The 25,519-nt window shown below is 41.4% G+C and overlaps 1 protein-coding gene across 1 annotated transcript in view; it reads left to right on the top strand.

Moving 5' to 3' along the window:
* The window catches only part of KMT2A (lysine methyltransferase 2A), a 76,250-nt gene that overhangs the window by 45,460 nt on the left and 5,271 nt on the right, over positions 1 to 25,519 (top strand). Inside the window, exons 12-30 of the mRNA XM_065417071.1 lie at positions 266 to 361; positions 1,379 to 1,499; positions 2,700 to 2,813; positions 3,550 to 3,734; positions 5,428 to 5,601; positions 6,491 to 6,601; positions 6,971 to 7,044; positions 7,496 to 7,689; positions 8,708 to 8,814; positions 9,531 to 9,668; positions 11,451 to 11,609; positions 12,190 to 12,307; positions 12,405 to 12,483; positions 12,772 to 12,932; positions 14,697 to 14,882; positions 15,870 to 20,187; positions 22,616 to 22,693; positions 23,754 to 23,818; positions 24,800 to 24,970. Coding sequence (XP_065273143.1) covers positions 266 to 361; positions 1,379 to 1,499; positions 2,700 to 2,813; positions 3,550 to 3,734; positions 5,428 to 5,601; positions 6,491 to 6,601; positions 6,971 to 7,044; positions 7,496 to 7,689; positions 8,708 to 8,814; positions 9,531 to 9,668; positions 11,451 to 11,609; positions 12,190 to 12,307; positions 12,405 to 12,483; positions 12,772 to 12,932; positions 14,697 to 14,882; positions 15,870 to 20,187; positions 22,616 to 22,693; positions 23,754 to 23,818; positions 24,800 to 24,970 — 6,649 coding nt within the window. The remainder of the gene's footprint in view (positions 1 to 265; positions 362 to 1,378; positions 1,500 to 2,699; positions 2,814 to 3,549; positions 3,735 to 5,427; positions 5,602 to 6,490; positions 6,602 to 6,970; positions 7,045 to 7,495; positions 7,690 to 8,707; positions 8,815 to 9,530; positions 9,669 to 11,450; positions 11,610 to 12,189; positions 12,308 to 12,404; positions 12,484 to 12,771; positions 12,933 to 14,696; positions 14,883 to 15,869; positions 20,188 to 22,615; positions 22,694 to 23,753; positions 23,819 to 24,799; positions 24,971 to 25,519) is intronic.

Here is a 25,519-nt window from a genome sequence, read left to right on the forward strand (position 1 = left end):
AAATCCCCCCTCATTCTTCTCTTCTGCAGACTAAACAATCCCAGTTCCCTACTTCCAGGAACTCTGTTTAGTTTCATTTATTTAAATCATTTAACATAGGACTGTATGTTTTGTGGGCTTAGTATTGGGATAAAGAACCTTTCAGTGCATGTGACAACATAGGATTGTCATTCTGGTGAATTCAGATTGACTAATTTACATATGACCTATTCCTGGCACACTGAATATTGAATCTAGTGTAAAATGGATTTTTGCATTTCTGTAGCAGTTGTTGGAGTGTAATAAGTGCCGAAACAGCTATCACCCTGAGTGCCTGGGACCAAACTACCCAACAAAACCCACCAAGAAAAAGAAAGTTTGGGTGAGTTTGCTCTGCTTGATTTATGTTCCTTAGGAGCTACCAGCCAAAGCTCAAGCTAGTCAATCTGCAGATCTTTGATACATGATGGGGTTTCTTAGAATTTGTAATTCTGTCATAGTCTAGGTACAGCCTATTAAAGGATGCTTACTGTTTTATAAGGTAAATTTGAAAAAGTTTTATTATTAAAGACTGGTTTTTGAATGCTCTCATGGTGAATGAACTCTCTAGCATTGTGTGAATGAAGAAGGGCAGGGATACAAGAGGAGACACCTGTCTTTTAGCCTTATTATGAATCCTCCTGAGCAAACTGTGTGGACAGGGGCCAGGGAATTCCCTTATATTAGTAAGTAAACACATAAGATTCCATTCTGACATTACTGTCAGTGGACATTGGTATGGTGACGGGTGTGAATGGGATTAGTGTGCTAGACTGTTCCTTGTATTTCAGGTTGTTAACTCTTTGGGGAAGGGACTGTCTTCCTCTGCACAGTGGCTAGCACATTTTGGATACTACTGTAATATAAATAAGGGTTTTATGCTGCTATACCTATGGCTTTGTCAACTTTCTACATTAGCCCTGCCTAAAATAAGAGGTTGTACAGAATGTCTTAAGAATTTTGTCCTTGTCAAAATCATGGTTGTTTTTTGTTTGTTTTGTTTTTTTTCAAATTAAAGAAAGGTTTGAGATTAATTGTACCACAATTTCTAATGGCAAAAGTGCTAGACTGAAGCATATTTTTCTGTTGCATGGTCAGCTTTTTACCATAAGGAGGGAAGCATCTTCTCTGCTACTGAAGTTGTCTGAAGTGAGGGAAATGCCTAGCCATCTAACATGGGCCCAGAGATGCATATATATGGGATTCATTCATTCTCTCTCTCAATCTCTCTCACGCACACACGCACACGCACACACACACACGCACACTGTTAAATAATAAAAATTGTGACATGGATCTTTAGAAACCTCAGAAGATAGCAAAGATGCTAACTCCTGTCAATCTCTGTCCCCTCTTACAGATCTGTACCAAATGTGTTCGCTGCAAGAGCTGTGGTTCAACAACTCCAGGCAAAGGATGGGATGCACAGTGGTCTCATGACTTCTCACTGTGTCATGATTGTGCCAAACTCTTTGCTAAAGGTACAAAACAGTTGCGGTTGCAACATTGTTTATGGTGAATGTAGTTTGAAGCTATTTGCAAGGCGATCACAACCATTGTAAGGAAATGTTATCACAGAATGAAGTGATGGCCTATGAGGCAGTTGAGCAGTGTTGCTGATTCCAAGCTATAGTGCCACTCCAGTGTCATGGCCAAGAACCAGTGAAATCATAAACTATGGAAGCTTTTGGTATGTGAAATCAGGGAAAGTAGGGTTGCTTTTTACAGTGGTTAACAAAGGAAAGTCAACACTGCCTCTTAGTGACAGACTTTGGGACTTCCATATAATAAGCACTATAAATTGCTGCAGGGTTTATTTCAGAACTGTTGTCTAAAGATCCATACCAGCAGTGGAGAAGAGGCTACAAAATTTAAGACTGGATCATGGCCTGATTTAGACCATGTCCATATGTACAGCACTGCAGTGGTGCAGCTGTGCCAGGGCAACGCATGTGGTGAAGACGCTCTATGCCAACGGGACAGAGCTCTCCCGTTGTCATAAAAAAACTACCTCCATGAGCAGGATAAACTATGTCAGTGGGAGACGCTCTCCTGCCAACATAGCGCTGTGCACATGAGTGCTTATGCTGGTGTAATTTATGTCACTCATGGGGGTGGAATATTAACACCTCTGAGCAACATAAGTTTTGATGGCATGGGCTGTAGTGTAGACATAGCCAAAAAAACAAATACTTTGGGTTAGGTGACCTCTTCCTCAGTCTCCCATGTCAGTTCAGAATCTGAATCTAAGGGGTATGGATGATAAGGGGAGGGGTAAATGACTAGACCTTGGTAGGAAATTAAGTTTATCCCACTTGCCAGATTAGCAGGATAGGTTTTTCTGTCTTATTTTGCCTGTAGAAGTATATCTTTTTCTCTCTCTCACTTTTCCCTACAAAGCTATCTGGTCAGTTTTTTATTTTGTTACAAGTCTTGCAATAAAGGTAAAAATTAAGTGCCTCCTTATAGTGGAATTGTAAGACCCACATGGATCGTAGTTTATTTTTGTAGGCATTCTTATTTTTTCTGTGCGTTGTAAGGGTAGAAGTAGGAGCAGTTTGCATTTGGGCGGGAAGATTTCAGTGGGTTTGCTTCTCAGAAATATAGTAAGCAGCCAGACAGCCTTTGAGATGTGCATGCAGCAGCTGGAATGATGATTGAAGGTCCTGGCTTATTTACAGGAAACTTCTGCCCACTCTGTGACAAGTGCTATGATGACGATGACTATGAGAGTAAGATGATGCAGTGTGGGAAGTGTGATCGCTGGGTCCACTCCAAATGTGAAAATCTTTCAGGTGAGGCAAATTTACTACTCAGCAGGCTCTCCTTGGCCCCTGGACCAATAATATGGCTGCATTAAAAGTTTCCATGTGTGGGTGTTGCCACTAGACTAAAGGGATCAAATTTTAGACGTTCCTCACTACTAGAGTGTATGTTGGGCGGTATTTTAAGAAAAATACTGATCTTCCTACAGTTGAACCCAGGTTTAATACTGACAGTTTTCTGCAAATTTTGATATCCTCCTTCACAAGCTACCTAACGTAATAGCACCGTAGCTGAGTTCCACAGTTACTCTCTATGCAAAGATCATAGAAGATTAGGGTTGGAAGAGACCTCAGGAGGTCATCTAGTCCAACCCTCTGCTCAAAGCAGGACCAATCCCAACTAAATCATCCCAGCCAGGGCTTTGTCAAGCTGGGCCTTAAAAACCTCTAAGGATGGAGGTTCCACCACCTCCCTAGATAACCCATTCCAGTGCTTCACCACCCTCCTAGTGGAAAAGTTTTTCCTAATATCCAACCTAAACCTCTCCCACTGCAACTTGAGACCATTACTCCTTGTTCTGTCATCTGTCACCACTGAGAACAGCCGAGCTCCATTGATTGTTGATGGGAAAGACTGGGTATCGCTAGACAAAGCAAGTGTGGTATATAGAGTGGTTCCTTTTTTCTTTTTTTTTTTTGCCTCTCCCTTTACCCCTCCTCTAGTTAAGCAGCTCAGGTTGTGTTTGTTACTTTTTTTTGTCTCCAGATGAGATGTATGAAATCCTCTCTAACCTTCCTGAGAGTGTGGCATACACTTGCATTAACTGCACAGAGCAGCACCCTGCCGAATGGCGGCTGGCACTGGAAAAGGAGCTGCAAGTTTCTTTGAAGCAGGTTTTAACAGCCTTGTTAAATTCCAGGACTACCAGTCACTTACTACGTTACAGACAGGTGGGTTCACCTCTGCGTTGAGCACAATTTTATGAGTTGTCCATCTCCAGATTGGGTTCTACTGTTGCTAGATGTCTTCTTTTGGGAAGTTGATTCATTGTACTTGATAAATCAAAGTATATGTAATTAAGTTTTTATTTTATATGGTAATCTACATAGATAGACATGAAGGATATATAATCTTTAAATTAGTGTAGGACAAGTGGTGTTTTAGGGGGAATTTGGGACTTCAACAGAGGGTCCTGTGGCACCTTTAAGACTAACAGAAGTATTGGGAGCATAAGCTTTCGTGGGTAAGAACCTCACTTCTTGCATCTGAAGAAGTGAGGTTCTTACCCACGGAAGCTTATGCTCCCAATACTTCTGTTAGTCTTAAAGGTGCCACAGGACCCTCTGTTGCTTTTTACAGATTCAGACTAACAGGGCTACCCCTCTGATACTTAACAGTAACAATGTCTCTGACTGAGGGTGGAGACTTTATGGTTGTAAAAAGTTGTCAGACTTGTGGAAATGAATTTGTGTTCCCACAGCTGATCACTGCCCTTTGCACGTGAACAAGCTGCTACTTGCGCCCATGCTAGGAAATGTAATAAATTGTGAAAATCCTTGCAGACGTGCAGGAGAATTGCCCCTGTGTAGTTCACAAAGCTGTTTTTTATGAATTGGGGCTTGTTGCTGCTTAAATTCAGCAGTGAAATTTCGGAATGTATTCATTTTAAGCTCTGCTGCCGAATGATTTTGCTTTCCTGTCCAGGCATCGTTATGCATACGTGTTTTTTGCCAAAGTTCTGGGATAGCCTCCCTTTTGTGCACAGTACGGTTGAATTGCAATAATGGGATAATAAAATATCAAAACTTCCCACATATGCTTATCATTTCCTGTGTGAAGTGACACTGTGGAACTACATTATAGGGCAGTGGAAGTTTAAGTCTCTTGTTTTGTATTCCCTACTCTGCCACTGTGCAACCCAGGATAAGTCCCTTCCCCACTCTGCCTCATTTTATCCTTCTGTAAAATGGAGTCTGGTTACTTACCGCACAGGATGACGATAGGCTTAATTAATGTTTATAAATCACTTTGAGGAACAGCACTGTGCAAGTACAAAGTATTACGTGAAGGCAGGGTGTTCCGCAGGCATGCATTTGTGTGGCTGCATTTCTGAATGGTCTGAAAATTGGTCCAAAACTTTGGCAGCTTGCCAGAAAGTTATTTTGTACAGCACAATAGGTGAGCATGTTATTTTGGATAAAAATGATCAGTTCATGCCTTAAGAAGGAGTCTAAATTAGACACTAAACAGAAAGAGATAATAAATAGGAGGGCGTGAGCGAGGGGAAAGAATAAAGGTTATGACCGTGAAATAGCAAAAGGAATTATTATTGTAGATTGCATAACATTTTAGTTCCACAGTGAATTATTTAATAGAATTTGGTGACCATGTCTGAATGAGGAGTAAGGGTAGAAGTCAGCAGTAGGAATCAGTTTAAAAAGAGAGACATTTTTCCCATTTATTTTTTTGAGGAGGACTCAGAGCTTTGTCCATTGAGCCTACTGTTCTTCCTACTAACATGTGACTTTGTTTTGTCACCCTATCTTCATTTCTGCAGGAAAAAGTTAGTGCGTTTAAGTGTGACTCTCACTCAGTATAACGCTGGATATAGAATGTTTGTCCTTTTCCTTTTAACGTTAACAGGCAGCCAAACCACCGGATTTAAATCCTGAGACAGAAGAGAGTATCCCATCCAGAAGTTCTCCTGAAGGTCCAGATCCTCCTGTTCTAACAGAGGTCAGCAAGCAGGAGGAGCAGCAGCCTCTGGACCTGGAAGGAGTGAAAAGAAAAATGGATCAAGGAGGTTACACTTCCGTGGTAACTTCTCATGCTTGTTATAATTGCTCAGTTATAATAAATACCCTTTTCTGGTGACTATAACGCCATCTTTGTGAAGTAGCTCATAGAATGCCTAAGTCCTATCTTTATTGAACAAGGAAACTTTTAAAAATATTAAATAATATTAAAGGGAAGCCTTTAAAATATTAAATTTACACCATTTTGTTACATGTTCTTTTACACTGAGAAGGCATTTGGTTACAATTATTTCAGTTGCTGATGAAAAATCTGTATCCAAGAAAACAGGAGAGGATACCTTTTGTGTGTTACTTCTAACTAAATATATATAGTTCAGTGACTTCATTGCTTTTGTTTTCATCTGAGTTCTCTGGAAATTAATTATTCATATTTAGAAGGAAGAGAGTCTTGGGAGCAGTATATGTAAAAATGCTAATGTAACTGAATCAGCTTGCTATGTAAGGAACCAGCATTGAATAATGTGATAATCTTACTAATTTTATTTTTTTCAGAAGCTTTTTCATTTTAAGATAATCTTGCCTTTGAATGTATATTCTATTTCCACTGCAACCACATGCCGTGTGTCTTTAAAATAACCGCAAAACTTGACCAAGACACTGTATAAAATGGCAGTTTAGTTACCTCATAAGATCCATTTTGACTTTGGTTTTGCTTCTCTTGGTATTGGGTGAGGGAAAATCATGTAAATGTTCCACATCACTTAGAAGCAACCCCACCAGTCAATTCGCAAATCAGTGTGCAACTTGAGGTGTAAAGGGGGTAAGATCTGACCTTTTGAGGAGGAGCATCCCATTCAGTGGGGGTTTACCATGCGGACTAAGAATTTGGAGATGGCGCAGGTGTGCAGAAGAGGGTAACATGTTGATATGAACTATGTGTTTTCTTGTAGTTGGAATTTAGTGACGATATTGTGAAGATTATTCAAGCAGCCATTAATTCAGATGGAGGGCAACCAGAAGTTAAAAAAGCGAATAGCATGGTCAAGTCCTTCTTTATTCGGGTGAGGAATACAGTTTATTTTTAAATGCTGCTTTCTATGTAATTACCTCTTTGTTTTAAAATTTAAAAAAATAAAAATAAAAAAAAAAGTTTGTCCCTTGATTCCCAAACTTCCAGATTAGCTGTTTGTGCTGCCACTGGAATTCAAAGAGTTCATCACATTCTGTGTACTTGGCATCTTTCTGGTTAAGCTATTGGTTAGTTGGCTGTCCTTGGGAAATAAGTTAGTACCTTGGCACAGTTCTCAACCTTAATGAAGTCTTCTTGACTGACCTGATATCTGCACATTTGCTGTGGATCTTGGATGAATTTCTTTGATCTTTTCATTAATATTTTCTTATATTCTAATTTAGCGTTGTTTTTATTTCAGCAAATGGAGCGTGTTTTTCCATGGTTCAGTGTAAAAAAATCCAGGTTTTGGGAGCCAAATAAAGTAACAAGCAAGTAAGTAACTGTTCTGTATCCAGAAGCAGCACCCTGCAGTTTGTCAGCTGTCAAAGCAAAAAAAAAAGAACAAGACATGCTGTTACTTAGTAGTAAAAAAAAAAACAACAGTCAAATTCCCAGATGGGTTTATTGTATGCATTTTGTGCTTCTGAAGCTGAGAGACTAAAAGCATGATATAGAGCCTGGTTTCGTGTGTGCTGATGTGGTGTGAGCTGCCCTCTGTCTAGCATCGCCTTCGTTCTGTGTTTATATCATCCCTGAAGGAAACAGATGACAGCAACACAAATGTTGAAATGTAACTGATTGGTAGTAGTGATTAGTTGAGAGCAGAATACAGGTTTTAAGTATTGAAAGGAACTGTAACTGGATACCGACTGTAGGATGTTTACAGTGTTCAGGTCACTCGGTAGAGCCAGGTCTGACCATTGACTCCTCTTTACATTTTCAGCAGTGGGATGTTGCCGAATGCAGTGCTGCCCCCTTCACTTGACCATAATTATGCTCAGTGGCAGGAGCGTGAAGAGAATAACCACACTGAACAGCCCCCTTTGATGAAGAAAATCATTCCAGCTCCAAAACCCAAAGGGCCTGGAGAACCAGATTCACCAACTCCGCTGCATCCGCCGACACCACCTATCTCTAGTAAGAAACCAGATCCCTGTAGAGATTACCCAAACCCTGATGTGCCCATCCTTCTCCAAAATCTTGAGAGCCAAGGGGGTAGACTGTATTAGCTCCACACAGGGACTTGTACATGTTCATTCTTTGAGAGAACTCTTGGTGTATTTGAATAATCTGTGAATGGTTTCATGATCTCTTGCTAGTTCAGACCTTATCAAGCAATCAGTATATTTGCTGTTTGCCAGAGCTGATTGAGGCACATCCAGGATCCTGGCAGCTCCACTCAAATAAACTGGGCACAAGGGCCGGCTGTAGGGAGAGGAGAAGAGGGCAGCAGGACTTAGGCTGCTGGGGTGGGAGGCAGAGAGGAGAATGGCAGGGACACGATACAGAAGGCAATATGAAGTTGCAGAGCAGTGCCAGGGGCAGAAGAAGAGCAGCTCCATTAAGGACACCAGGAGCTGCAAGGATAGACACCACAAGCGAGATCAAAGGAGGCTCCAGTTGGTCATGGGAGCAGCCCTATATCATGGGACTATTACACAGGAAGCCTCAGCCCTTGGGGTGGTGTCTGTCTTTTCTTCATCCTTTTTTCTCTCCCTGCCCATGAGGAGGGGGAGGTCAGGGGACTAGGTGTGAGACCTGACATTCTACTGGTCCCTCTACCTGTCTCTTCTGGGCCAGGAAGAGACAAATACATAGAAGTGCCTGGCTTGAAAGGAGACTGCAAAGGAACACCTTAAAATAACTTAATCTGAACAGTTATCTGGGATTCCTCTGCTGAGCCATGGCCAGTATCATGTTCATTTCTCCCCAGAAAGTGGCCCTGTAGCCCATGAGGTCTGCCTTACTGACCCTGCTCTTTGGTTTAAAACATTCAGGCAAGTAATGAATGCTGCATATGCTGCTAATTGACTCTTCTACATTTGTGCACTTAAAACTCTTAAACTGGCAAGTTTTCTAAATAAGTATTTCCCTCCCCCACTCTCTCTTTAAGAACCAGTTGCCAAGAATAAACATTCTTTCTTTTTGCTGTAAGGCTCTGATAGAAGCCGGGAAGATAGCCCTGAATTTAATCCACCTCCTGATGTGGAAGACAATAGGCAGTGTGCACTCTGTCTGAAATATGGTGATGATAGTGCTAACGTAAGTATCTGCACAGCACTCTCTCTATAATAGTGACAGACTATGACGATGGATTGTCCTTTTGAGCTGCCATTGGTAATAGGATAGATGCTTACTGATTTCTCTGGTCATAATTAATATTAAAGTAGTATTGCTTGCATTAGGTCAAAAAAACCTTTTTCTTTAAGCCTGGTTTGTTCTGATCCGGAGTGTGGTTTGGTTTTAATTCCAAATTTAATTTTATTTTTTAATTTATTTTTTATTTTTTTGGCATTTTAAGAGTCACTCTTTTGATACGAGTTCACAAAATAATGCATAGAGGGAAATTATGAGCTGCATTTATTTCCGATGAAATTTCTGATTCTGGGACACAGACAGAAAACCTGTAGAAACAAAAGTTTAATTTTTCAGCTTCCAATAGCACATTGAGTACTATGGAGAATATAACAGGTTAAAATTGGAGCTTAACTACTATTTAGGCTGTCCTTTTTTTAAACTGAGATTACTGCTAATTTGCTAAACTTCCTTTTTGGGTGGATTGAAATCCAGTGCAAGTGGACGTTTGCTGGGATCTTTGTGCATTGCTGTACCTTAGGACAGTGGTTTTCAACCTTTGTTGAAATGTCTAAGATTTCGAAAGGAGTGCACACCTCCCAGGAGTCTGCAAATGAAAAAAGATTGAAAACCACTGTCCTAAGGAATCTTTGAAAAGCTATTTATTACATGTTTTTCTTTAGGATGCTGGACGTCTCCTGTACATTGGCCAGAATGAATGGACACATGTAAACTGTGCTTTATGGTCAGCAGAAGTGTTTGAGGATGATGATGGGTCTCTGAAAAATGTACACATGGCTGTGATCAGAGGGAAGCAGTTGGTGAGTATAAGCAAATGTGGCTTGGTTAGGGTTGAGACTGGAGTCCATCTAAAGGAATTCTTGTGGGTTTTTTCCCTCCTCTCCCTTCCTATTATTAATCTGATTTCTGATTTTAAGTTTTACCACTGTCTGTAACATAGAGTATGTTCCTTAACTAGTCCTTCGGCTGGCTGGCTGGCATTTGAAAGCCTACTTTTCCTCCTGATGCAGTGTGAACTCCTGGTATAGAAAAATGTTGGAGACCAAAGGGTTAATTTGCTTGTAATAGGAGGGCAACACTTTATGGACTCAGAATTTTACAGGGGAATCTCCCATGAACAAATTCTTTGTGAGTTCAGCACTTAAGAACCATGGCAGCGATGAGGGATGTCAATTGCACAGCTAAATGTTGCACTAAAATATGAAATGTATAACTACATACTGCACTGCGACTCCCTTCTGAGAACAAACGTTACTACATGACCGCAGGAAGGGGGATCAAAGCCTGAGCCCAGACAAGCCCCACTGCCCCAGGCGGAGGGGCCAAAGCTTGAGCCCCACAACCCAGGCTTGGGCTTCAGCCCCAGGCCACAGCAAGTCTAACACCAGCCCTGGCAACCCCATTAAAATGGGTTTGCAACCCACGTTGGGGTCCTGACTCTCAGTTTGAGAACTGCTGCTATATATAGTTAGGACTTTCTGGTTCATCTCTGTCTGCATTTGCCTTTAGGGGGGAGGGATAGCTCAGTGGTTTGAGCATTGGCCTGCTAAGCCCAGGGTTGTGAGTTCAATCCTTGAGGGAGCCACTTAAGTATCTGGGGTAAAATCAGTACTTGGTCCTGCTAGTGAAGGCAGGGGGCTGGACTCGATGACCTTTCAAGGTCCCTTCCAGTTCTAGGAGATAGGGTATCTCCATTAATTTAATTTAATTTTAATTTATTTAAAAATTTGATTCTAGTGAGGCTTGGGTAAGAGAGAGGCACTATTCCAGGATAACTGGGCTGAAGAGTGTTAGTTCAAAATAAGTTATTGACTGAGCCAAAATGGCTGCTTGCCATTTGCGGATGTTCATAAAATCCAGTATAGGCTGGTTATTCTTTAGAGATCTCGCCTACAGAGAGAGACATCATCATAAACTCTGCAAAAGGTTTTTCTAAATTCTGACCAGACTTGGAAAATGGAGTAACCTTTTTATTGTGACACAGTGGCTGCTTTCTTTCTAGAAGAAAGGAAATGGGGCTGAAGGCAATTGTACAAATCAAATTGAACTAATCTGGCCAAATCTTGGTATTGCATCATTTCCCCCTAAACAATGGTTTTCGTATTAAAGCTTCAAAAATAGTGATAAATTGTGCCTGTATTTTGGCCAGCAGCAAGCCCTACAGGAGGGAGTAGTTGCCATTTCTAGGTCAGGGGTGCACATGCACAATTGTGCAGGCTTCATCCAAGCATACCTGTGTGGTTCTTGTCCTGAAGGATAAGCAGGATAACCTCTCTGTGGATTTTGAGGGATCCAAAGTTTAGGTGGAAAATAGTATGGTCTTCAGGGAATTTTCCTCTTTCTCCACTGCAACCCCCCCTCCTCTTCCCCCCCCGTGCACACATGTGCGCTGTCTCCTGTGGATGGGTTTTTGGGTGTGAGCCTATGCAAAATAACTCATTGTATAATTTTTGACTTTCATTAACATACGCTCATTCAAAGTCTAAACCCCTTTTTCAGTCTGTGAAAGAAACAAATGATAGTGACATGATGATTTGTTCAAAAAGACGTCTTTGTAATTTTTCCATGCTTTGGCTTCGTAGAGATGTGAGTTCTGCCAAAAGTCAGGTGCCACAGTAGGCTGCTGCCTTACTTCCTGCACTAGCAACTATCACTTCATGTGCTCCCGAGCCAAGAACTGTGTCTTTCTGGATGATAAGAAAGTGTACTGCCAGCGGCATCGTGACTTGATCAAAGGAGAGGTGAGATCTCACACTCTCATACCCCTTTTTGTCCAAGGCTTGGGAGAACTGTAGCAATAAGCATTTTTATTTCTTAAAAGGTTTAGGTGAATGTCCTCTTCATGAAAGTAAGGACCTGACACACTAGTGGGGAAGAGAGGTTAGTGATGTGACTAACAGCTCTGGATAGGTGTGGCAAGTGCTGTATAAGTCTCCACACAGCCCCATCTGAGGCTATGTCTTCGCTACAGGGGGGGGTCGATTTAAGATACGCAAATTCAGCTACGCGAATAGCGTAGCTGAATTCGACGTATCGCAGCCGACTTACCCCGCTGTAGGGACGGTGGCAAAATCGACCTCTGCGGCTTCCTGTCGACGGCGCTTACTCCCACCTTCGCTGGTGGAGTAAGACCGTCGATTCGGGGATCGATTGTCGCGTCCCATAAATCGATCCCCGAGAGGTCGATTTCTACCCGCCGATTCAGGCGGGTAGTGTAGACCTAGCCACAGAGACCAAATCAAGTATCCATTGAGCGAGGCTGGGTGAAACATGCATGTTTCCTTTAAAATTAATGTGTTGCTCGGGGGGTTCTTGCTCTAGGTGGTACCAGAGAATGGGTTTGAAGTTCTTAGAAGAGTTTTTGTGGACTTTGAAGGGATCAGTTTGAGAAGAAAATTTCTTAGTGGCCTGGAGCCAGAAAACATCCACATGATGATTGGTAAGGCCTGTGTCTCTTAGCGGTTGTTCTGTCTTTTGGTGCTGGAATCTGATCTCCTCTCTCTTCTAGAACTCTTCTTGTCCTCTTTCTGGTTTAGGTTCAATGACTATAGACTGCTTAGGAATTCTGAATGATCTGTCAGACTGTGAAGACAAGCTGTTCCCCATTGGTTATCAGTAAGTATAAACTGTTGCATCATTAGGTAGATCTTACTGTACTAGACTCCTATCAGTCATGGGCTCGATCCATAGGTCTTTATTCAGGGAAATTTCCATTGAAGCTGATTGTAGCTTGCTTGAGCAAAAACTGCTCAAGAACCTTGGGATTTGGCTGGGATGACTCCAAATAGTACAGGAAGCATATAGCCTCCATAGTTTTGAAAAGATGAAAACTGAAGACAGGAATGTGGAGGTCTCTCTCTACATTAGTGACAAAATTTATTTTACTTTCTAAATATTTTCCAGGTGTTCCAGGGTGTACTGGAGCACAACAGACGCTCGGAAGCGCTGTGTGTATACTTGTAAGATCATGGAATGTCGACCTCCTGTCCTAGAGCCCGATATCAATAGCACTGTAGAGCATGATGAGAACAGGACAATTGCTCATAGTCCAGCACCCCCAACAGGCAAGTCTCTTAAGATACTTTTATAGTGGCAAATCCTCTGTATATTTTTTTCTTCAACCATATGGCTCATGATTTTTAGTAAGCAGGTGAGAGATATTCCAAAACGTGAATTTTTTGTCCTGTGCTCAGTGTCCTGTGTGTTCTTGGACATAGAACTTGACACAGAATACCCTCTGTGCTGCAGAAGTGTGCTCCAGTATCTTATGATTTTATTTTAAAAAATTGTTTCTAGGACTCATGGTTGCATAGGTAGTCTTGGAAACTTGAACCTAAGCTGATGCAGCATTGCCTTCCAGTCTTCAGATAGCCTGACACAATCGCTCTGAGAGTTGTGAACTGACCCATTTGGCACAGGGGTGTTAACTCTGAAACCAAAAATTATGCTTTAAATGTCAATATTGGTAAATATTTCACTGCTGTTAGTTTTAGCAAAATCCGCTAACTGCTATGCCTGTTCCATAATTCCAGACTGCTTCCTACTCTTCCACAGATGCTGACAGCCTCAGTTACCTCCTTCCAAGCTGTCAAAACCTCCAGCTTCACTTCCAGACAACTTCTACAATGCAGTTATGCGTTGTCAGTACAAAAACCTGCAGTATATTAAAAATATACACAAAAGGGCGTCTGTCTTATTATTTTAGGCACCTCTGACAAAAATAAAAAACAACCTGAAACAGCTAAATGCACCAGCAATCTCCAATAAAATTCCTCTCCTCTTCAAGCCCTACATCCCCAAAAGCCTGAGTATTCAGATAAGCCTTGTGTTGCCCCTTGAAGATCAGCTGAACCTAGCTGTTCTGACCTAGAGTGAGGATAGCTCCCAAAGCAATGAATCTCTCTGAAAATATTCTATCACCTTGGGGCTCCGTTTCAAGTCTCTCTTGATCACAACTGTGGCAGTATTGCACAAGAAGAGACTGTTTCTCAGGTCGGCGGGTCCTAGGCCATTTAGATCAAAACCGAATTATTTAAATCCTCCATTTTTCATTTAAATACAGTTGCCACAAAATGTCAGGTTTGCTGCCCCAAGACTGCTGCAACAGAATCCTTTGAGCCTTGCTGTAGAATTGAAATCGATCTTGCTGAAAAGTACATGAGGACTTTGACTGTAGTGCAAGTCTATGGATAGAAGGGGAGAGTAAGGGTTTGTCTACACACTGTGGCAGTGTACACTAGACTGGTGTAAATTGTAAATTGATCCAAAGCGTTGCTCTGCCAATGCTTTCTAAGAGGTTCCTCATGTTAACATAGTAGTGTTTCAGAAAGAACCACATCAGTGGGCACTGGATGCCTTTTAGAGCATGTCAGTAGGGTCTACATGGGGCAGTTGGGACACACCAGAATATACACTCCTCTGGTATGCAGTGCTTCACTGAGTACCTAAGTAGGTAGTTATAGCCAAGGCTTGGGAATCAGGAGACTTTCTTATTACTGTAGTGGCAAAGGTGTTCATGGGGCTTTATTGACATGTAAAAAGACAAGGTCATTACCCCAGGGCAAAGTATTAGTGAAGCTGCCACATGGGTGGGTCATAAATTAGTTTTACGTTGTGTGTTTTTTGTTTAAGAGTTTCAGCTGAAAAAACATATTTCGGGGCAAGAAATTAGACTATTACTTCCTGAGGATCTAATACAAGATGTCAGTGGTTTTATGTTTTGTTTAAAAAATGTATCTTGACTTCTCTGAGTGAAACTTGTCAACAACAGATGGTCCAGGGTTTTAGTTTTTAATGTCTGAATTTTTATTACTCTTACTCTGCAGCAGAAACTCTATCCAAAGAGAGTCGAAATACACCAGAAATGGTAAACCCTCCATCTCCAGATCGTCCCCTGCATTCTCAGACCTCCAGTTCCTGTTACTATCCTCTGATCTCAAAAGGTCCCAGGGTCAGGACACCAATCTATCCCCTAACACAGCGGTCTCCTGGGTCTAGGCCTTTGCCCTCTGCAGGTATTGTGCTGCCTTTCTTTCGTTGTTTTTGTGTCTCTCTCATGCTTTGTTTCTCAGAAGTTCTGCTCACTTTAGATACTCAGTTTGTTTGTTGTGGAGATGATAGTGCAAAACGGAGCATGAGGGAAGAAGAGAGATTCTGGGGGATGTGCAGGAGAGGTTATTTGTCAAGGGCTGCATACTCAAAACAAAAATATGCCCAGGAAAAGGCTCTAGAATTGTAATAGCTCTCAGCAGCGGTCATAGTTTTGGCTTATTAAGGTCCCAAAAATTTTAAATGGCACTTTTTAGTGAGACTCAGAATTTCAGTATCTTGGGTGATGTAATTCTTTTGTGTGGCGATCATGTGTTCTTTAAAAAGCATTTGTACAATCTTTTATAAAAAGCTTTGAAATCCTTTGGATGAAAGATATACCAAAGTTCACTTTTAGTCAAAAAGAGGGCATACTTACTGAATTATTTCCAGAGTGTGTTGAAAACCTACATTAAGCATCAGTTCAAATTTACTTTTAAAGACAAGATAGTAATCCTCTTAAGTTATCCTGAAACTAGTATGCTCTGACATTAACATGTGTAATGTTGCCAGCAGTGAGAGGTAGCAGGTAAAATAACACTTCTGAGTTATTTTGAATTCATTTGTTTAACTTTTGTGATGTCTTTGTAAATCAGAATTACTTCTTGCATTTCAGAGACTTGAAATTGTGTAGCATCGAACCCTACAGGGTATGATTCAGAAATTATCAACATTAGCTTCAAAGGATGCAGAGCTGACAATATTGGATGTTTACAAAGAGACTGATTTGGGGGGAATACGTATCTTCAGTCTTATTTCTTCATTTTTAATTTGACAGTATTTCTAAAATATGTTTTGTTTGTTGAATTTCTTAGGTATGTGCATCGTTTGTATAATCAAATGGCATGTATGTGTTGGCTGTGTGATACCCATATTGTTTCACTGTATTTTTTTTCCCTGCTTTTCCTCTTCAGGAAGTCCTACGCCAATGACCCATGAAATAGTAACAGTGGGAGATCCTTTATTATCCTCTGGACTTAGAAGCATTGGCTCTAGGAGACACAGTACCTCCTCTTTGTCACAACAGCAGTCAAAACTCCGAATGATTTTTCCCACCAGAGTTGGGAACACTTACTCCAGACACACTGTGCCTGGAGTATCTAGTATCGGATCCTCTTCAGAGCATGAATCAAGCTCAAAAAATATAGACAGCTTCAAAGGGTCAGTGAATTTAAGTGCTCCAAGTGCTTTAGCTCAAAATAGCCCTAACTCTTCAAGCTCTCCGAGAACGGTAGCTACAAGTGGAAGTAAAACTTGTCATTTGGGTGGATCTCAGTCTTCAGAAATAAAACACTCTACCAGTTCAGAGTTGATGTCCAAAAGCACATCTTCAAAGGGAGAGAAGACAAAATTGTTGAGCTCAAAGGACTCAGATTCTTCAGCTCATAGCTTTGCTTCATCTGGGAATACTAAAATGTCCACCCAAGTGCTTAGTACATCAGGCATAGAATTAAACATTAATAAAAAGGGAACTTTTCAAGAACCTTCTTCTGCGACACTTTCTTCCAAAGATACAATGCCCTTTCCATCTTTCCATCAGAGAGGCCCAAGGAAAGATAAAGACCTACATATGGACCTCATACAACCAGAAAAAATCCCTTCTGTTGAAGACATAGATGGAAAGAACTTAAAGCCTGCTGGAATAAGTAGCAGGTCTTCTGCAGCAAGTGACCATGTGGTTTCTGCTTGCAGAGACAGACGACAGAAAGGAAAAAAGTTAACAAAAGACACTTACAAAGAGAAACATTCTGTAAAAACTTTTACAGACTCGAGTCAATTGACCACCTGTGATGAAGGAAGCTTAAAACCAGAATTCATAAATCAGGTTTTGGCAACTGAACAGATTAGTCAGAGGTTGTGTAGTAATGTTTCTGCTGAGAAAACTGGGGATAAGTCTCCACCTACACAAGGGGCATCTAAAGCTCCATTGGTGCAAGTTGAAGTGGCCTCAAAGGAAGCACAGGCTCCTAGAAAACGCACAGTTAAAGTAACCCTGACTCCTCTTAAGATGGAAAGTGAAAGCCAATCTAAAAATGCACAGAAAGAAAATGATGCCGAATCGCAGAGTAAGGGTGCAGAACCAACTGCTTTGACAGAGCTGTCTTCAACTCCTGAAAGCCAAGGAGATGGTTCTGTTGTCCAGGGAAGTCCAAGTAATACTCCTACCCAGGAATCTCAAAATAATTCTTATCCGAATCTGCCTGTTGAAGACAGAAACTTGATGCTTCAGGATGGAACTAAAGCTCAGGAAGATGGTTCCTACAAGCGGAGGTATCCCCGGCGAAGTGCTCGGGCAAGATCTAACATGTTCTTTGGATTAACTCCTTTGTATGGTGTGAGGTCTTATGGAGAGGAAGACATTCCATTTTACAACAACTCAACTGGGAAGAAGCGAGGAAAGAGGTCTGCAGAAGGACAAGTAGATGGTGCAGATGACTTAAGTACTTCGGATGAAGATGACTTGTACTACTACAATTTCACCAGGACAGTGGTTTCCTCAAGTGCAGAAGAGAGGCTTGGATCCCATAATTTATTCAAGGAGGAGGAGCAGTGCAATCTTCCAAAAATCTCCCAGTTAGATGGTGTGGATGATGGAACAGAAAGTGATACAAGTGTTACAGCAACAACAAGAAAAGTAAATCAGGTAACCAAAAGAAGTGGCAAAGAAAATGGGACTGAAAACTTAAAGCTTGATCGAGCTGAAGAAGCTGGAGAGAAAGTACAGGTCACCAAGAGCTCCACTGGCCATAAGACTGACCCAAAGATTGATAATTGCCATGCTGTGAGCAGGGTTAAAACACAGGGTCAGGATTCCTTGGAAGCTCAGCTGAGTTCCTTGGACACAGGCCGTAGAGCTCATGCTAGCACACCCTCAGAGAAGAACTTATTGGATACTTTTAACACAGAACTGCTAAAGTCAGACTCTGACAATAACAATAGCGATGACTGTGGAAACATTCTCCCTTCGGACATCATGGACTTTGTACTAAAGAATACACCATCGATGCAGGCTTTAGGAGAAAGCCCGGAGTCCTCTTCATCTGAACTTCTAACACTGGGGGAAGGGCTAGGTCTTGATAGTAATCGTGGCAAGGACATGGGTTTGTTTGAAGTGTTTTCTCAACAGCTGCCAACTGCTGAACCAGTGGATAGTAGTGTTTCTTCCTCTATATCAGCAGAGGAGCAGTTTGAGTTGCCTTTAGAACTTCCATCAGATCTCTCCGTTCTAACTACTCGTAGTCCTACTGTGCCCAGCCAAAACCGCAACAGGCTTGCTGTAATTTCAGAGTCTTCACTCTCATCTTCAGGAGAGAGGTCTATACTGGCTTTACCTTCCACAGAATCTGGAGAGAAGAGAGTTACAGTCACAGAAAAATCTGCCTCCGGTGAAGGGGATGCAACTCTTTTAAGCCCAGGGGTAGACCCAAGCCCTGAAGGACATATGACTCCTGATCATTTCATCCAAGGTCACATAGATGCAGAGCACATAGCCAGCCCACCTTGCGCCTCAGTAGAGCAAGGACATGGCAGCAACCAGGATTTAACTAGGAACAGCGGTACTCCTGGACTCCAAGTGCCAGTATCGCCTACTGTTCCTCTTCAAAACCAAAAATACATTCCAAACTCCACTGACAGTCCTGGTCCATCTCAGATTTCTAATGCTGCAGTACAGACAACCCCGCCCCACCTAAAACCAACCACTGAAAAACTTCTGGTAGTCAATCAGAATATGCAGCCTCTGTATGTCCTCCAGACTCTTCCCAATGGTGTTACACAAAAAATACAGCTGACTCCTTCTGGTAGTTCTGCACAGAGCGTAATGGAGACCAATACTTCAGTGCTAGGGCCCATGGGCAGTGCACTTACATTGACTACGGAATTAAATCCAAGCCTGCCGTCATCTCAGTCTTTATTCCCCCCCACTAGCAAAGGACTGTTGCCTATGTCCCATCACCAGCATTTGCATACCTTTCCCACAGCTACTCAGAGTGGTTTCCCACCAAATATTGGCAGTCCTGCATCAGGTCTCCTTATTGGTGTACAGCCACCTCCTGATCCTCAGCTTTTAGTGTCTGAAGCAAGCCAGAGGACAGACCTTGGCACTACAGTTACCACCCCAACATCTGGCCTTGGGAAGAAAAGGCCAATCTCCCGACTGCAGTCACGAAAGAATAAAAAGCTAGCTCCGTCTGGAACCCCTTCTGCCATAGCTCCTTCAGATATGGTTTCCAACATGACTTTGATTAATTTTACTCCCTCCCAACTTTCCAACAGCCCATTAGATTTGGGGACCCTTGGAAATTCGACATCCCATAGGACTGTTCCCAATATTATTAAAAGGTCTAAGTCTGGAGTCATGTATTTTGAGCAAGCGTCTTTGCTGCCCCAAGGTGTGGGAGCAGCCCCTGCTGCGGCAGTTGGCACTTCACCCAGCATTATTGGACCAGATGCCGGCCACCTCACGACAGGGCCGGTGTCAGGACTAGCATCAAATTCATCAGTGCTGAATGTAGTATCCATGCAGGCCACAGTAGCACCTAGCACTGGTGGGTCAGTACCTGGCCATGTTTTGGGACAGGGTTCTGTAACATTAACTAGCCCTGGATTGTTGGGAGACCTTGGCTCAATAAGCAATCTCTTGATCAAAGCCAGTCAGCAAAGTCTTGGTCTTCAGGAACAGCACATGACTTTGCCACCAGGTTCTGGGATGTTTTCACAACTGGGGACGTCACAAACTCCAGCTACAGCAGCAATGACAGCTGCATCAAGCATATGTGTATTGCCTTCAGCACAGACTATGGGCATGACAGTTGCTCAATCATCCACTGACCCAGAAGGTCCTTATCAGCTTCAGCATATGACACAACTTTTAGCCATCAAAAATGCTTCTTCCCAGCTGGACCTTGCCACTGCTTCAGCACCTCAGTTGTCAAGCTTTCCACAGCTAGTGGACATTCCTAACAACACAGGCCTCGAGCAAAGCAAGGTTTCCTCAACTGCAATGCATGCCAGTTCAGCTTCGCCTGGAGGCTCCCCGTCATCTGGCCAACAGTCTGCAAGTAGCTCAGTGCTCGGTCCCACAAAAATGAAGCCAAAAATTAAACGAATTCAACCGCCTTTAGACAAAGCGAATGGAAAGAAGCATAAAACTTCTCACATGTGGACCAGTCCCCCGGAAGTACACATTCCAGACAGAGGGGCCAATGCTGTATCCCAGGTCTCAGCTGCAGGGTAAGAGAAACATATGTTTGCTTTTGTGTATCCTTGAGGTTTTGTTACAGTGGTAAAAAATTGGCTCTTGTTGCACTTGTCCCCACATCAGATTTCCTTTTTATCTTCTCATAGAGAATCCTTTAGTAGTAAATTCTAGAGTAGCATTCACTGCCATCAATGGACATCTGGACAGGGAAAGTAGATTTCTAAAGAAGTCAACACACAATCTTTGCCTTCATTCATGGTTGACAGCCCTTACAGATTGTTGGTAACCATTTATTTGGGGGAGCAGAGTTGTTTGCAAACATGGTACCTCTAGCTGTGCTATAATTTAGTTGGTGGTTAGCTATCATGTTGATAGATGCTTTGGATCTATCAATAAATACTTTTTATCTTAAAATCTGGCAGCATTTGGCCTGATTAGAACTTGGATTGGAACTCTGCAAGGAAAGCATGGTGGTTATAGGAAATGCTGTTGGTCTGAGGAAGTTGCACTCTTCCAAGTCATTACCAAGAGACTGCTCTGGTATGTTCCTAATGGAAGTACTATGCTGCTCGCGATACCAGCTTTTTAGGTAGAACTTAAAACTGAGCCTCTGACCAGTTGTTGTCATTTGAAGATCCCATGGTACTTTTTGCAAGCGGAGAGTTAGTCCTAACATCCTAGCCAAATTTCTAATTGGATTATTACAATCTGCCTTCCCAAATAACCCTGCTATTTCAAGTGGCAATGGGATTCCGCACACCCTATCTGTTGTGTGCTGTTGCTGTGTGCTGGAAAACAAGTGTCCTGTTTCACTTTTAGAAATGTCTATATTTTAGTGGCTGGTGAAGTGGGATCCCTACATGTAGTTCGTAAATTGTTTTGAATTCATTCTTCCCTATATTTTGCTCTGTCGTTTTTCTCTTTTTTCTTGAACGCCATGGTACGATTTTAATATGTCACGGGAGTAGAATACTCAGTTAAATGTTGTTAATAGCATGTTAACCCTGCTGAGATTTAATTATATGGTTAATTGTGTGTAAATGCTTCTAGAGCCTTGGATAGATGTCTTTTTAGTTGTTTAATTATTTAAAGGGTTAAAGCTGTATGCCAGTTAATGTCAGTAATCACACTGCATTTTCATCATGCAACAGAGTTTTCTCTTTCCTTTGGAAAGAGGACTCACAAGTTATAGGGAATGTTGATAGAATTTAAGGCCAGAAGGGATAATTAGATAATTTAGTCAGATCTATATATATTACAGGCCAAAGAATTTCACCCTATTACTCCTGTACTGAGCCCAATAGCTTGTGTTTGCTTTTCATGAAGATGTTTTAGTCAATCAGTCTGCATTTGAAGAGAATTTACCACTTTCCTTGGTAGCTTGTTCCGATGGTTAAATGCCCCCACTTTTTATATGTTTGTTTTTCTAACTTGAATGTGTCTGGTTTTAACTTCCAGCCAATGGTTCTTGGTCTTCAGGAACAGCACATGACTTTGCCACCAGGTTCTGTGATGTTTTCACAACTGCCAGTTAACATCAGTTTTTAGAATTTAAACTATTTTAAAGAGCAGTTCAGTACATGGTATATTCTCTCAGTGAAGTACTTATACACTGTAATCAAGTCAACTCTCAATCTTCTTAGGTCCTTTCCAGTCCTACATTTATATCATTCTTTGATTTGTTTTGATAAGCTAAACAGACTGAACTCAAGTGTCTCACTGTATGGCAATTTCTTTCCAGTCTTTGAATTGAAGTAGCATTTGTCTTGGTGATTTTACTTGAAGTGCAAATCTGTAGGAAGAAGGGAGAATAAGGACTGTGGACCTGGGTGCTGAATGTGACACTTAACATTTTTGTTCAGAAAGTCCTCCAAGTGTCCTCTCTGTGTGACATTGCCAGCAGTCCATATGATAAGGGATTTGCCCAAGGGCAACCCAGCAATCCACTGCAGTTCCTGGAGGACAAGGGACCTGCTCAAAAGTACTAGGCAGGTCCCTTGACCTTTTACTCTGGTTAGTTGGGTCATATGATTCAGTTCTACAGTTCCTTGATTTTTTTTAACTCAGTGCTGTAAGTCTGTTTTGAAAAGCAATTGATCCACAATCTTCTAGACATAATTGGACTTCTATTTGTAAATATTCTAGGCTATTTTTTTTGCCAGCATACCATCCTTTATGGAGTGTCCCCGTGGCTCCATGCTTCTGATTATGCAAAAACATCCTTGTAAAGATCCTAGAGTACTCCATTCCTTTGAAGTGCAAGTCTTGAATCTGACCTAAAGCACTAGCAATTTGATCTACTTTCTGTCCTCTGGTTTCACAGTAGCATTTGTTCCTATTTTTGTAGTTTGCTGAAATGCTGAATCACTTATGGCAATCCCACTAGAGCCATTAATTCTTGGTCGCAGTAAATTTTTATTTGTACAGTCTTTTGAATTATCCCAAATCTTTCTGTTCCAGGACTCCCGCAGTGAAGGCAGACATTCAAGATACAAGTATAGATCAGCTACCACAAAAGCCATCTGGGCAGCCTGCAGGGTAAGTATTAAAACAAACCTTTCCCATCAGGTTTTGCAGGTTTATATTCAGTACCTTATAAACAAAATAAAACTCTGTTCTTCCTTCCTTGTATTTGTTGTTTGTTGTAAATTAAAATACCCCGGTAGCTTTCAGTCTGGAATGTATGTCACTTGTTAGCCACAATATTAAATCCTTGTTTAATCTAGTAGAACAAGATTCATTGTAATAACATAATCAGAGCACATGCCACAGTGATAAATGTTACAGCAATAAATGTTAATGTATAAGAATGTTTTCATTTTCAGTTGAAACCAGCTGGTTTCAGAATACTTGATTCAGGAGTAAATGCGTGGAAATAGTTGCATACTGTTAAAAATGTATGCCTTATTTCCAGTCTGAATTTGTCTATCTTCAGCTTCCAGACATTAGCTCGTGTTATACCTTTCTCTCCTAGATTGAAGATCCCATTATTAAGTATTTATTCCCCATGTGGATACATATAGACTGTAATCAAGTCACTCCTTAACCTTGCCTTTGAGCTCTTTGAGTCTATCAGTATAAGGCATTGTGAAGTTCTGGGGTGCAATCAACTTTTGTCTAGTTAGGGCTGTGTGGTTCATGGTTAATGGATTACATACATTTCACCATGATATTATTGACCAGTGAGTTATTAGTTTTCCAATATAGCTTTCAAGGCATATTTTGGACAAAGATGATTACGGTAATGTGTAGGGTGTGAATACAGAGGTGCTTTCGGTCACAGGCATGCAGTTTGGTTCACTGTTCTCTTGCAGTCAGTTTCTCCCTTTCTGAAAGGATCCTTATAAACAGCTCCTGGAGAACTGAAAAACTCTTATGAACATATTTGGAATAAGAGTATTATTTAAACTGTGCTCTATTAGAAACTAGAAATTTTTATATTTAATCAATTTAAAAATATTCAAGTTGACATTGTCTCTGTGAAACACAAACAACCCCACCTGGTTAGATGGCTCAGCCATAGAAAAAAACAGGAGTTGCCTTCTGTGGGGTGGTTTCTTGCCAAGCATTCTATTTCATTTTTTCCCCTTTCCCCAAGGCAAATGGCAGTTCTTACAGAGCCACAGTCAGTGCAGAACACAGCAAATGAGCAAGAAAATACAGGTATGTCACTTCTTCCAAAAATGCAGTTTCTTGGCAGTCTTTGGTGTTGAGCTATATAGTCACTTTCATGTTTGACGGCTTTAAAGAACTCTTAGTAGCCACTGTATTGTTTTCTGCTAGTTTTGGAGGGAGTTATGTTCCAGTCACAGTCATGTGAATTGCATGTGTGGTTGTAGTTGTAGAAACTTGCAACTTTGATTTTTATGTTCTCATGTTGTGGTGTAATCTGGCTTTCACTTTCTAAATGGATGTAAAATCCATGCTCAGGACCTCAGTTCTTGATCAGGAAATGAGAGCTTCAGAACAGTTCCAGACTTTAGAAAGTCCCGTTCCAGACTTTAGAATGCCCATATACAGAGAACAGAATTAAAATTGTGGTGGTAAAGCTGTTGTCCCATTAACTGCAGTTTTCTTTCTGTTCATCATCACCAGAAATTGATATTCCTGTAGTAGCTCCCCTAGAGTATGGTTCATGGAGAGACCTGTCTTTGTTTTCCCATTTTATAATTCCCATTGCCACTGGTGATGGCAGATGGTTCAGTAGGTAGTCCATTATTGTGGAACTTTAACAAGTCACTTAATATCATTAGCAGAATTGTTCTGGCTGAGTCCACATGCGGACATGGATTCTGCTGAAACTGTACAGCTGATTACTATAGTGTATGCTGTTCTCCATGCAGAGTTAGATGTTAAATTGCCTTACAGATTCTACAAGTTGTATTAACCTCTAAAGCAACCAGGAGTTGGTTTGCATGAAAAGGATCTCAAAACTAGGGAGTAACCCAGGCACACTGATAAGGGAGGCAGCTCTTACTAAGAATGATACTTAAGTTTTGGTGGCTTCTTAGAAATAATCATCCATTGTTCAAATCTGGGACAAATTCTTTTCACCATTAGGTATCTGTTTGTTTGGTGGTGGGAGGTACAATAAAGCTTCATTCTGCCCAAGTGTATCTTCATATTGGTCTGTCTGTCTTCCAGGATCCAAAGCTCCTGAGGAGGAGGAAGGCACTTTCAGCTCCCCACTTATGTTTTGGCTGCAGCAAGAACAAAAGAGGAAAGAAAGCCTTGGTGAGAAGAAGCCAAAGAAAGGACTAGTTTTCGAGATCTCAAGTGATGATGGTTTTCAGATCTGTGCAGAAAGTATTGAAGGTGAGGACAGTGATTTCTGATTGCAACTTTCTCTGAGCTTTGTTCCCAGAGGTGAAAAACAAAAGATGCTTTTTGAGAAATTGTGCTCTCTGTATCAAGCTTCTTCAGAATAGACTTGTCTTCTCTTAGACATAAAGCTTTGGAACAAAATCCTATGCCAGAGTGCCTGGTTTGTGTTAAATGTCTGCATTGGCCCACTTTGTCTTGTATCCATTGACCAACAATGTTGTTGGTATATAAAGGAGTGGTGGGACAAAGCAAATAATTAACACAGACCAGGCATTAGGTAATCTAAATTTTGTTTCAAATGTCATTGCTAAAGCAATTTATTTGCCTGTGCACCAATAAGTTTTTTTGGAGAGGGTGAAAACTGTATAACTACAGGAGAAGTAATGAGTTTATGGCCACTGATTGCATTTCTCTTTATATTTGCCACATGGCTTATTCACACTCTGCCACATGAGTGTTTTGCTAGATACTGATAGGTACTGTGTGCATACGCATACACGCACAGCCTCTGGACTTGGCTGCGTTACTGCAGACCTCGCT

Source organism: Emys orbicularis, chromosome 15 (assembly GCF_028017835.1).
Source record: "Emys orbicularis isolate rEmyOrb1 chromosome 15, rEmyOrb1.hap1, whole genome shotgun sequence".
NCBI classification, from domain to species: Eukaryota; Metazoa; Chordata; order Testudines; family Emydidae; genus Emys; species Emys orbicularis.